We start from the raw sequence: 14,177 nt of genomic DNA on the forward strand, positions 1-14,177 counted from the left end.
GCATGCACTTCTGCGAAATCTAAAACCAATTCTCTCATTTTTTGATCATGTGGCATATTTTGTAACATTGCTTTTACCATTCTGAGATGATGTAGTGGATGGAGACAGGTGAATAGAGGTCACAGTAGATAAAGTGTTGGTATAGGAATTAGGAAAACCCAAGTTTGAATACTATTGCAGAAGAGGCATGTTAGTGGTGTGATCCTGTGAAATTTACTCTTGTTTTTCTGTTTCAGTTTCCTCATCTATAAAAATGGGTATAATAAAAGCTCCTTGTGAAGCTCAATGAGATCATCCATACTTGCACACATATCCACACTGTACATAATTCTATGTTGCTTTAAAAACTTAAAGAATTTTATTGAAGTTAGCTATTTCCCCTATATTGACCTTTATATTGAAATAGGTAAGTATAAAGGCATATATTTATTTGGTATCATTTGTAAGATCTTGCTAAGTTCTTCATAGAGTTTCTAGACTCCATTAATATTAGAATAAATATGCCACATAAGCAAGATGATCTCTTTGGATATGGTCATTGTGATCCAGATAAGGTGATGAAGTACCCCATTTCTTAATACTCTTGAGTGAAATAAACATCAAAAACTTTTCTATATGCTCTGTAAGGAGAAATTGTGAACTATTTCTTTCAGCTTGTTTTTTATATCATCTGGTTTCTTAGAGAATCAATATTATAGTAATCAGGTCCTCCTCCTAACTAAAAAATTAATTCTTTGTTGACTAAAATATGTGACATTTGTGTACTCTCTGCCTCCTTTTTATGCCTCTTGCCACAATCTCTGACAAATGTGAAGGTCACTGTACATTAACATATATACATTAACAAAATTTTATCAATTTGTACAGCAAAAAAATCAAAATTAAAAAAAAATCATCCAGATGATCTTTTCAAATTTGGATAAAATTGTTCTGAGATAACAAAAACAACCTGCCCCCATATGGGGCTCTATTTGGAGTCTTTTCAATTTATTAAATCAGTCAAAACTTACACTCTCATGGCATTGCCTTTGAGATAGAGGCTAGGCTCCTCATCTCCAATGCCTGAGAAGATATTGACATAAAACCTTTTTTGAGAATATATAAGCAACAAGAATGAATAGATTAAAGTTCTTAAATTCTTTAGCACATGAAAAGTTGAACTTAGCTAAGAGTGAGCTATTTCTTTTTCATACTCTCCCCTACTTAATCTAAAGAAAGTATGGATTTTATACAACTTTCTACATAGATAATAATAATCTTTATGGTAAATGAGTATTTCCAGAACAGGGCAAACTTCTTGTAGTAGTCAATGTGTGTGTGTGTGGGGGGGGAGGAACTGGCAGGAGCTGGGGAAGAAGATGGGTTGATGACTCACACCTAACGCTATCATAGTTCTTTCCAACTCTGAATTCTTCAACTCCTTTCATTAAAAATGGGGTTTTCTCTTGCACTACACAGCTATGAGTACGGATCAGCAACAGCTAAGGAATTTCCCTGGCTCATCTGGGAGAAGGTTGTATAAGGCTAATCATTACAAAAAATTTAGTGGGTAATTTGAAGTGGAGGGAGGGTTTTAGTCTGTCAATACTCACAAGGGTGTATAACTTCCTAGAATGAAGAGGAGAATTGGCTTCACTAATCCCTATTCAAATGATTTATTGACAGTTGAACAAAATGAAAAATCTGCATTAGACCAACAACTGGTATTGCTCAAGCCGGGGCTCTAAACAATAAATTCATGTGGATAAATTATGTCATTGAAACTGCCTCCTACCTTCCAGTTCGCACAGACAGATTTTGGCCCAAAAATCTCAGTAAATAAGAAGGTCCATGGTCCCAAATGCACGTGGCGGCCCAAGCCTCAGCTGATTTTGCAAGGTTTTCATCCCAAACCTGTGCCAAGAATAAAATGCTTTTACTTTTCCCAGAACTGTTAGTGACAAAAGAGAGAGAAAAATCCAGGTGAAATGCAATTACTTTTAGGTGTTCTTCAAATTCTAATATTTGGAATTATTTTACCCAAAGGAGGATAATTGCTGTTCACAACTGTTCACATGAACTACTCTAATGCAAGATAATTTTGTTAGTCATAATTTTTCATGGATGAGCAGAGTTAAAGGTAGTGCTATGCAACCAAAAAAAATCGATCCACCAGAACTCAAATGGTTTGGGATATTATTCTTATTCTTCAAATTCTAGTATGTATAGGATAATTAATTTGCTAATTTGGGGGGGTCTAAATTCCATCATCTCTAAAATGAGGACATTACTTAGGAATCCGGAAGAATTCTTCAAATGAATTGGTGTGTAAAAGCAATATGACAATTGTTTTATAAACCATGGAAGCTAAGAAAAGCTAATTTCAAGTTCTCTATTAGTTACTAATGTTTGAAATTAATAAAATCTCCAAGCTAATGTTCATTATGTGTTAAATAGCTAGAACAATAATAAAAACCAATATAGCATACTAATGCACTTTGCTGTTATATAGTAATTTTTCAGTAGGATCAGATACTTGGTGACCCCTTTTTGGGAGTTTTCATGGCAGAGGTAATGGAGTTGTTTTGCTATTTCCTCCTCCATCTCATTTTATAGATAAGGAAACTGAGATAAACAAAGGTTAAGTGACTTGCACAGAATCACACAGTAAGTATCTGAATCTAGATCTGAACTCATGAAGATGAGTCTTCCTGACTCCAGACCTGGCACTTTGCCATCTAGCTGCCCAAACTATTGTGCTAGGGAAAAACTTATCAAACTATAATTGCTCAGATAAATGATAACTAATACTAAGGTAATATCTAACAAACCAAATTTCAATAAACATTAACAAGTTTGAAATAAATATTTATTGAATGAATGAAAGATTGTAGCTAATGTGATGACAGATTTTAGAGGTCAAAAGTTCATTACTATAAAACACTTCTGCTGACTTGTGAAACAGGCCCATAGAATTTTGGAATTTAGACCTAGAAGGCATATTGGCATTCTTATTTTATAGATGAAATACTGAATTTCAGAAAAGTTATAGGATTTGTCCATGGTTATATAAGTAAATAATAGAATAAGGATTCAAACTAGGGAGTTTTAACTACAAATCAAATGTGAGCATTTCATTGTAACATGTTGCCTCACATGAAACTTCCAACATTTTTCTAGGGCACAGTTTTCTTATAAGCATTCCACTATTTTTTTAAATTAAGATTTGTGGATGGATAAAATTAAATATTTTGATGATAGCATCTTCCATTTGCAAAGCATTTTAAATGTCTGGAACTGTCCCAATATGATAAAAATCCAATGATATTTTCAGGGAAAATAGATGAAGAAACTGATGCTCAGAGAGATGTGACCTATCTAAGGTTACTTAGTGAATTAATATCAACAGAGACAAAACTAGAATCCCTGAATCTGTTGTCCTATCTTTATTCCAGAGCAAGTAAAAGGAAACTATTTGAGCACAGTTGTAGAAGACCTTTCTTCCTCCAAGTTCCTAGATATTTTTGTGCATTTCTTTTTATTGGGTGTATTGGAATATTTAGGAACAATTGAAAGGAAATTTTTATTGACAGCAGAAAAAAAAGCCCATGAAGAGTATAGTCCTTCTTTTTTGCAGCTTTTAATTAATTCTTTCTGTATAATGAGTGAGCATCATATAAATAAAGAAAAGGGAGATCAATCATTCCATGGGATTTCTTGTTGTGTTGAATCAGTTGTGACAAGTTTTGTTATTTCAGGCCATCTAACTGGATACTGGAAAAGATTAGTCATTTGGAACAGTTTATTTTAATGTTGTTCATTATAATTTGTAGGATCTTACCTGTATACACATAAGTGGATCCTTGTAGGGGTAAAGGCTCATCTTAATTAAAATATAAATTCTACATGTAGTTTTTTTTAATGCAGGGGAAATAATGGGAACCAATAACTGCAGTCCCTTTTTCTTAGTTGTGAATGAATCAAGTATGTCTGTGGTTGTTATAAAAATCTACATATTTGGGTATACAGATTAAAAAAAAACAGAGGGCACCTAGTCAAAAATGGTTTCAATTGTTATAATAGCAGTGTGGCATACTTCAGCTCTTTTTTTTACAGAGATTTGAATGAAATTAGTTTTTGTTTTTCCTCATTAATTTATAAAATCATGAAATTTACTCTGTGTTAGAGCTGAAAAGCACCATAGAGAGAGGGAACATCTAGTTTTACTCATATAGACAAGTGAAATAGAAACGCAAAGAACTTGTGATTTACCCAAGGTCATACAGAGAGTTTAGTGTTAGCCTTTCCTCTCCCCTCAAATTTATTTCCTATGTAATTACATATACTTCCATGGAAGGTATAAGGGGAGGACAACAATATCATTTCCACAGTAGCCCATGAAAATCACATTTATTTGCAGAACTGTCAGAAGTAACTTAGTTCCTAACTGGTATGCTAGGTGGAATTTTAGATAGTGTGTTGGAATTAGAAGAGTTGAATTCAAATTCAGCTACACATACTTTGTAGCTATGTGACCCAGCACATGTCACTTAACCTCTGTCTACCTTGTTTCAAATTTAGCCACATCATCTTCATAGCTGTGTGGCCTTGGACAAGTTATTTAACCTCTATCTGCCTTGATTTCCTCATCTCTAAAATTGAATTAATAATAGCACCTAACTCTCAAGATTGTGAAGATCAAATGAGATATTTGTCAATATTATTTGAAAGTATTTTTTGAAATCCTCAAACACCATAAGAATATCAGTTATTGCTGTTGGTGTCATTATTATTAAATTTCTTATTATTAGAAATTATATCATTACGGCAATATGGGAAGCACAAAAAGGTAGAAAACATTTAAAAAGTAGAAAACATTTATTCAAGCCTCTTTTAAAACATAGAAAAGTGTTTTTTCAAAATCATCCACCTGGTGTCAGTGGAAACAGCATTATGTGTCTGTTGATGGCAAAGCAAGCAGAATTTTACTGGGTACATGGAAATTACAGCATTGTTCTTAATTTCTTGAGACAATTTTTTATTTGTTTTGCTATACTTTCTTTTTTTCCCATCCTTCACCCTTATATCTTAAATATATCTTAAAATGATAGAAAGACAATGGACTTAAGAAAAAAATTAAGGAAGGCAGATATAATTTTATAATTACAAAAGTATAAGGAAGTTGAACTGGATGATTCCAAAGGTCCTTTTAGCTTCTAAATCTTAATGGTTATTATATGAGAATTTCATTGAGGTGTTAATAACAGTTTAAAGGTATATATACATACATATATATGTATGTATGGAAAATTCCCCTGTCTTAGAGAATAATACTGAAAGCTTATTTGTTCATAAAGTTTCACATTTCCTAGAGGTTTGCCTGTGAATGAATAGTAGGTAAGAAATGATTTTTTTTTTATCGATGCAGAGAATTCCTGGTTGAGAAAACTGCACCATGTCAGTCATCATTGGCTTATAAAATAAGTCCTAGAGATTTACATGAGTCACTTGTCCAGAGTGTCACAGCTAATTAGAAGCTATAATTGTATTTGCATGAAGTTTCAACTTTAAAATAACATTTTAATCTATGTCAACTAGCTTCTAAAATGAGCAGTCTTTTCAACTCTGAAGTAGTTGAATGTTGAAGCAATAAAACCAATGAAAAACTTCTCTTTGATATAATAAAAGTATAGTACACATCATCTAGAAATTATCTGATTATTTTTATCTAAGTAAATTTGATAAGATAGCATTTAATAAAAACTAAAATATAGTTTATTTTTTTAATTCATCTTGTGCAACTTCTTGACTATTCAACTGCAAAGGGATTATTGGATTTATCCCTCATCTTCTCTATAAAATAGTTGAATTGTATCATCCCCTTAGATATGACAGCATGGTATGGTCAAAAGATCACTGGTTCTGAAGTCAGAGAAATGGTTTCCAATCTTATCCCTTATGTTATTGCCTCTGAAACTGTCAAAAGCCATTTAATCTGACCAGTCTTTACTTTTCTCATCTGTCAAATAAGAGAAATAGACTGCTTTCCAGGATTTTACAATACTAGGCTATGATCCTGTGACAATTTTTAAAAGACAATTATCTAATTATACAATTTATAATTAACTCAGAAATTTTCCCACTTGAAAACACTTTATTAAATGATAAATATTACATATCTCTTTGCCCTAATAATGTCATGGAATTTCTTAAGTACTGAGTGATAAGGAAAGGCCTGAAATGAATCCTAGAGGATCAGAAAAACTCACGATTTACTTGAAAAGACATTAATTTGGCAATTTTTCGGAGACTTCTCAGAGTTAGGATACAATATTTTACTTGATTTTTCATTTCATTAAAGGAAATACTCAGCAGCAGAAAGCCACAATAGCTTTGGGAGAAAATAGCTGACTTGTACAAAGATGAAATTTGGGCCTCCATAATTAATGTATGTACATTTTAGAGATTTTTCAGATATGCTTAAAAAAGGGGTTATTATTATTATTGCTGTTTTTCTTTTTTTTACCTGAAATACTCAAATGATGAAATCATCTGCTTTAGCAATTATGTTAGAAGATGTCTTCTGCCAGAAAGTACATCTTTCAGTACTTCGGGATCTATTTTCTTTGGGTCTTGCATTTTAAACTCATGTTGCAAGGTACTCTCACTCTAATTCTATCTCTCCTTGATTTTAACTCCTTGTTATCCAAGGTATATACATAGTTTCTTTTTTTTCCTTTCTATAAGAATATGCAGTTAGATTAATAAATATTTTGATATAAAATAAATATTTAAATACTAATAGAAATAGTTATATTAAAAGGAAATGATAAGCCACTCTGTCTAGAAAACCACAAACAGGGTCATGATGATGAGTCAAATACAACTGAAACAACTCAAAAAATACAGCTACAAGTGCTAAACTAAATTTGAATCTGAAACTTTTTTTACATTTAAAGTATTATAGTTTTGTTAATATTAACAATCATTAATATTAAAATTACTCATAATCCTATAATCTCTTCTAACTATAAATTCATTGGCTTTAGAACCCACAGGAGACCTCCAGTACCAAGGTCAGAGGCAGACAAGTTTCATTGACTTGTGCTACAAAAAAAAAACCCACCATGAATTCTCTGAATTTGGCATGATGATGCCTTATTTCAATGCTTCAGTCTATTCTTTATGGTGTCATCTCTGTATGTATAGTTTTAATTTTGCCCTAAAGAGTTCCCTGCATTGACTAAAAATTATATATAATCCTTCTTTACAAAACCACTGTAAATTATCTAAAGCAACAATCATTATATCAGAGAGAGAAGGTAGCTGTAGTTCAGGGAATACTTCAGAGGTTTATTTACTACAAAAACACATAGGAAATGTTCTTCTCTAATCAATTAGACAACATTGCATAGTATAAAGAGTCTTAAAAGAGGAAACAAAATGCCTGCATTCTAGTTCTGGTTCTCTTACTTAGTGGCATGACATTAGACAAGTACCTTGCTCTGCCTCAGTTCCTACTAATTGTCTCTACAATACATGCTCCATATCTCATTTAGAGATGCAAATCTTGACTCTAACTCTTATTACTCATGTTACCTCCATCATTGGGTCTCACATTGCTCATCTGTAAAATGAGGGAATTAAAATTGATGATTTCTGAGTTCCCATCTAGGTCTAGGTCTTTGTTTCTATAACTTAACTTTGAAGAAAAAAAGTAAACTTTTCAAAAATGATTAGAAACTGACTTGGTAAATTCTTTTTTTTTTGTTTTGCAATACAATGGGGTTAAAGTGATTTGCTCAAGGACATGCAGCTAGATGACTGCTAAGTGTCTGAGGCTGAATTTGAACTCAAGTTTTCCTGATTCCAGGGTCGGTGCTCTATCCACAGCTAGCCACCTAGCTGCCCTGGTAAATTTTTTTATGAAGCATACCTCTCCATTTATCCATTAGCAGTTTTTTGATATATTGGTCTGAAAAAAGTAGTTTTCATTTGATTCCCTATGTTCCATTCACCTCCTCAAAGATAGGATTATGCCCCATCTATATAGCATGCAAGTCCTTAGTAGCATGATATATATGTTGATGTTTAAAATATCAGTTACTTAGTTTTTGGGAATCAGAATAATATCCTGAAAGGTTTGCTCTTTTGTTTAATTTTATGATTTAATATTTGAACATTATAAACATATATAGGGGCAGCTAAGTGACACAGTAGATAGACCGCCAATTCTGGTGTCAGGAGAACTTAAGTGCAAACCCAACATTTTCATGTCTCTAATAGGATAGTTTTTTTAGATTATGAAAGATATTTTTCTAACTTGGGTATTTGGATTTGTGTTTTTTAATGGTCAGAAAATTTAGTGGATTTCAACCCAATAAAATGAAAGTTTTTTAAGGGCAGGGTCTGGTTTCATTTTGTTATTGTATTGTTCCTTCATAACACAGGACTTGTACATAGTAGATGCAGCCAGGTGGCCCAGTAGATAGAGCACTAGACTTGGAGTCAGGAAGACCTGACTTTGAAGTGTCTCAAACACCAGTTGTGTGACCCTGGGCAAGTCACTAAATCATGATTGCCTCCAAACATACATACATATATATATATATGTGTGTGTGTGTGTGTGTGTGTGTGTGTGTGTGTGTGCACTCACACACATATACACATGTGCATTTTTGTCAATATAGGTACTTTCTCCATAGATGCAGATTGAAGTTCATAGACAACATTGGAGATGGCATGGACAATCCTAGGTAATCACCCTATGGCCATCCTATGGTGATGAGATTCTCTAAAACTAACTAGTCTATTTCTCATAAAATAGACCTATGATCAGCTGCCAGTGCCATATCTAAAGCTTTCTACCTTGTTTAGATCTAATTTTGAGTTCTATTGGTATAGTCTTCAAGAACCCAGGATCACCTTTACATTTCAGTGAGAAATTAGACTATGAATATGATGAAAGTTATAATTCTAGTACAAAAGAATTCTATTCTAAAGGTTTTACTATGAATAGATTCCAAATTTTTGGACCAATAATTCTAAAAATTTCATTTCCTGAACCCAATCTAGTGATAGAAATACCTTTAGGAGTTTCTTGCAAGCCTCAAGTGTCACTACATGGGATAATTACTGATTCCACCCCTGCTACCCCCACACGCTTCTAGTGTACTCACCCTCCAATCATCTTCTATCTTTCTATCTATGTTTCTATCTATCCAGCTATATACATGTATACATATTACACTCTCCTCAATCACCTTATAGTTATTTACATATGTATATAGATATAGGTCTCTCTGTGTGAATATCTGTATGATATTAATGTTTGCCCTTTGTTTTTGAAGAAGTCTATGATATCAAGGGAAGTGATGCCATGACAAACACATGAATTGGATTTGAGTGGGGGGGGAGTGTTGTGCTAAGCCACCAGTCTCACTTTTTCCTCCATAGCCATGTGGGTCCATTGACCAGATAGAAATCAGGATAACTGGAGATAACCCTGGATGGTAGGCAATCAGGGTTAAGTGACTTGTCCAAGGTCACACAGCTAGTAAGTATTGAGTGTCTAAGACTAGCTTTGATCTCCCATCATTCTGACTTCAAGGCCAGTCCTCTATCCACTGCACCACCTAGCTTCCCCATATCTGAATATGTATATATTGACTCACTAATAGAGGGTCTGAATTTCTCTCCCTTCCTTAACATATTAATCAAAGATATACAAAATGAAACTTTAACTTCATGGCAAGAACTAATGGATTTTTGTTTTTAGATTCCCCAGAATTTTCACATATTGACTGCTACATGAAAAACACATAACATTTTGGGGGGATTAAAGTTTTGATTAAGAATTTTTATCAGAATATTAAAAAGAAAGGGGTCATTCCCTAATGCCATATGACAAAACTCATTCAGACCTTCTGGAACTTTAGTTTCACAGAGCTGAAACCTTTTGATCCCCATATGTCACATGCCAGCAAAAATCTTTCTAGTAAAACTAACTAAGAAGTGTTCTTAGATATCAAACAACTCTTAAGAACATTTTGGTGGAGGTAAATATAAAAATTAGAGACAATGTAATATAGTCAATGAGGAACTAGCCTTGGAATCAGGAAGCTACTTCTTATCTATGTGATCCTGAACAAATCCCTTAACTTTTCAATGCCCCAGATATTTTTTAAGACTATAAACTGAGGGTGGCTAGGTGATGCAGTGGATAGAACACCAGCCCTGGAGTCAGGAGTACCTGAGTTCAAATCTGGCTTCAGACACTTAATAATTACCTAGCTGTGTGGCCTTGGGCAAGCCACTTAGCCACATTGTCTTGCAAAAAAACTAAATAAAAAAGACTATAAACTGCAGAAAAGATGCCAGTTTCCATTTGTAGAGGAAATCTCTTCACTTGGAGTGAGCTCCCTATACTAATGAAATTGAAAGTTCATATCTATCCCTAGCTGTAAATGAGTAAGAAACATAGGACTTATAAATTATAAAAAGGAAAACAAAACTACAGTTTTTTCCCTGCTATGTATAGTTTTACTTATTAATGAAACTACAATCAGATTCTAGAATAAATGTGATAAGAATATTAAATTTAAGTATCAGTAGAATAAATGGTACTATTTGAAAGGAGCTGAGAGTTGAAGGGTACTACTATCCTGACTGTATTCAAAGTTCTATAACCAGGAGAGAAGTTTGAGAAGTACAAAAATATGAAAGTGCATAAACATAGGATAGTATCAGCTTATATTTATGAGATGTTTTCATGGATAATATTCAATTTGAGTTTCACAATAATCCTGTGAGAAATTCAGGAAAAATACTGATATTACCCTTTGAAGAGGAAAATAAAGTTCAGGAAGGATAAGCAGTTTGACCATGGTCATAAGATTAGTAAATGGTGGGACTGGGGTTTGAACTCACACTCATGAATTTTTATTAGACAATATATGTTTCACTCCTGAACTTTTCAGTACCATGGAGAGGCCAAATCTAGGTTATGTTCAAAATGAGTTATGGACATACTTAATGGTTCTAATGCTATTTTTAAAATGCACTGCTTTATATACATTTCAAACTGAAAAAAAACATTAGAGAACATCAAGACCAACTTCCACTCTTTACAGAAAAGGACTCTAAGTCCCAGATGGTTCCAATGACTTGCTCAGGGCTACATAGATGATATCTGAGGCAGAATTCAAAGTCGGTCTTCCTCCAAGTCTAATGCCCCTACTATATTCAAATCCTGTATTAAGAAGGAACAATGAAATGACAAAAAGAAAAACAAATCCTGTTCTCAAAAAACTTATATTTTACTGTAATTGGTTGAAATCCACAAAATTGTAACACCATTGAAAAAATAAAACCAACTGTCCAAGGTGAGAAAATATCTTGCATGATCTTCCTTTGTTATATGCTATAAGGGAGAAGAAATCATGTGGGGTTTTTTTTAGGTTTTAGCAAGGAAAATGGGGTTAAGTGGCCTGTCCAAGGCCACACAGCTAGGTAATTATTAAGTGTCTGAGACCAGATTTGAACTCAGGTTTTCCTGACTCCAGGTCTGGTGCTCTATCCACCATGCCACCTAGCCTCCCCGAAATCATGTGTTTTTCATAGTAGCTATTCATATTTTTAAGTTCCTAAATTCAAAATGTTTCTATATTTCCAAAGTTTTCTGCAGATTTTCCAATTAGCAACAGATAACAAAGAGGCAAATGGATTTCTACCCTGACTGGTTATTACAAAACTGACCATGACTCCTTATAGAGTCCTTAACTCTTTAGAGAACTCCTCTTAACTCAATAATAACAAATAACTATGATGGTTATTTAGGCAATAAAGTGGTTCAGTAGATAGAGTACTAGACCTGAAGTCAGGAAGACCTAAGTTTAAAGCTTGCCACAGACATAGCTGAGTGACCCTATGAAAACTCATTTAACCTGCTTGCCTCTGTTTCCTCATCTATACAATGAATAAAAGTTAGAAAAGGCAAACCACTCCTTTATCTTTGCCAAGAATACCCCAAATGGGGTCACATAGAATCTGAAAAGACTGAAGAGTAGTTATATAGTAGTTATAGAGAAAATAACAATTATGCTTTTAAACACATTGCATTTTGTAAAAAATGAAAGTGGTAAATTCCAATCGATAGAGAGAAAAACTGTTTATTTTTGGTTTCTGCAAGGCAATGGGGTTAAGTGACTTGCCCAAGGTCACACAGTTAGGTAATTATTAAATGTCTGAGGCTGGATTTGAACTCAGGTTCTCCTGACCTCAGGGCTGGTGCTCTATCTATTGCATCACCTAGCTTCCCCTAGAGAAAAAAATTTTAAAAGCTAATTTTATATATGATTAAATGGAAGATATGCTGAATGAATGTGAAATCAGAGGATGTGTCCTTAGATCCAATATCTACCATTTAAATAGAGCCCTTCATATCTCTGGGTCTTAGTTTCTTCATTTGAAAAACAAGGGGGGTCAACTGAATGATTTTTTGAACCTAGAAAGTTTACTAAACATTTTGTTTTTTTATTTTAAAAAAATGCATATATTTCTTTGTGAAGTCAGTTGACTTGGAAAAGGAGAGCCGATTATCAGAGGAAATGACCACAAAGCATTTTATTTATAAAAAGTGTTGACAAAAATATTTTCCCCAAGGACAGCCAACAATTTTTGAAACACTTTCTAGGCATAATGACTATGGTTCCATTTCAAAATAAAAATATTTAGTGGACTTATGCCCATTATGTAGAAGCAATTAAGAAATATCTGTTATAGGAATTTGTGTGAAACTATCATCTTGAACATGACAGGAAGAGGAGGAGAGAGTTGGAAGAGGCTGCATTTCTAAATGCAAATGTCTAAGGCAAAGCAATAAGGACTTCCTTAGGAACAAGAGTATTATTATTAAAATGTCAGCATGCATTGTGAATTCTTGACAGAGTCCATTATAAAGCTATGGAGTACACTATTTCAAAAGAGAATGAAACCTTAGGAGAGTGGGGAAGGGGAAAGGCAGGTCCATGGGGCAAATTCAAGAGCAAAGTAAAACTCTCCTAGAGAATGGAATTGTTAAAACAGTGACTTACTTTGTCCTGAGTTATACAAAACAGACTTGATGATAAAAATAGACCAGAAGGAAAAACATCAGGGATTGGTGTTCCCCCCCCCCCCAAATCCTCCCCTCCCCTGTTGATACAGGAATAGGAAATGGAAGTTATCTAAGGGGCAGATAGACTAGAGCCCAATAGATGAATCAAGAATATGTAGGAGGCATCTGTAACTTCATCGGTATTTAAAAAAGAAACAATTGGGTTGCAGTACATGAAGAGTTAGCCCCAGAATCAGGATAATTTGACTTCAGTCTAGTCTCTGACAGACAGGTAGTGGTATCTGTGTTCCAAGACAAGTAACTTAGTGCCATACAGAGTCCTTTAAGACTAAATTGTAGATCTTGTCCTGATCTTCATTACTCGAGAGTTCTTCAGTGGAATTCCTTACAGTGATGAAAACACAAGTCTAATTAAAAAAAAACTTGGAATTCCCATTATGGAAATTTTCTCCCAATATATACACCATCAACCCTTTAATGACTTTGTAGATGAATTTTAGGAATTACCTAAGCCAAATACAAGCTAGGTGACTTCCTCCAAGGGCTGCAAAACTAGTGTCTAAGGATTTAATTCCAGATTTTCTTAAGTTTCTACTCAAAATATTTCTATTTATGAAATTGTATACTGTTTAGGTACAACCAGGTGACTCAAGGGGTCTGGAATTAGTTGTGTCTGATTCTGTGATCCCATTTGGGGTTTTCTTGGCAAATATACTGGAGTGGTATGCCATTCATTCTTCAGATCATTTTACAGATGAGTCAATGAAGTCAAAAAGGGTTTAGTGATTTATCCTAGGTTATATAGCTAATTAAGTGACTAAGGCCAGATGTAAACTTAGGGACAAGAGTCTATTTGACTCCAAACCAAGTACTCTATCCATTGTGCCACCTGTCCCTGGAGTCAAGGAAGTCCTGAATTCAAATTCTGCTTCAAACATTTACTAGCTGTGTGATCCTGGTCAAGTCCCTTAGGCTTCATTTACCTCAGTATCTTCATCTTTAAAATGGTAATATTAATAGCACATACCTCCCAGGGTTGTTTTAAGGATCGAATGAGATAATAATGGTAAAGTACTTTTGA

The 14,177-nt window shown here is 33.8% G+C and overlaps 1 protein-coding gene across 2 annotated transcripts in view; it reads right to left on the reverse strand.

The window, feature by feature from the left end:
* Positions 1-14,177, reverse strand: part of PI15 (peptidase inhibitor 15) — a 48,112-nt gene that overhangs the window by 16,342 nt on the left and 17,593 nt on the right. For both annotated transcript variants that reach the window (XM_074200395.1, XM_074200394.1), the window contains exon 3: positions 1,775-1,893. In XM_074200395.1, coding sequence (XP_074056496.1) covers positions 1,775-1,893 — 119 coding nt within the window. The remainder of the gene's footprint in view (positions 1-1,774; positions 1,894-14,177) is intronic.

Source organism: Macrotis lagotis, chromosome X (assembly GCF_037893015.1).
Source record: "Macrotis lagotis isolate mMagLag1 chromosome X, bilby.v1.9.chrom.fasta, whole genome shotgun sequence".
NCBI classification, from domain to species: domain Eukaryota; kingdom Metazoa; phylum Chordata; class Mammalia; order Peramelemorphia; family Peramelidae; genus Macrotis; species Macrotis lagotis.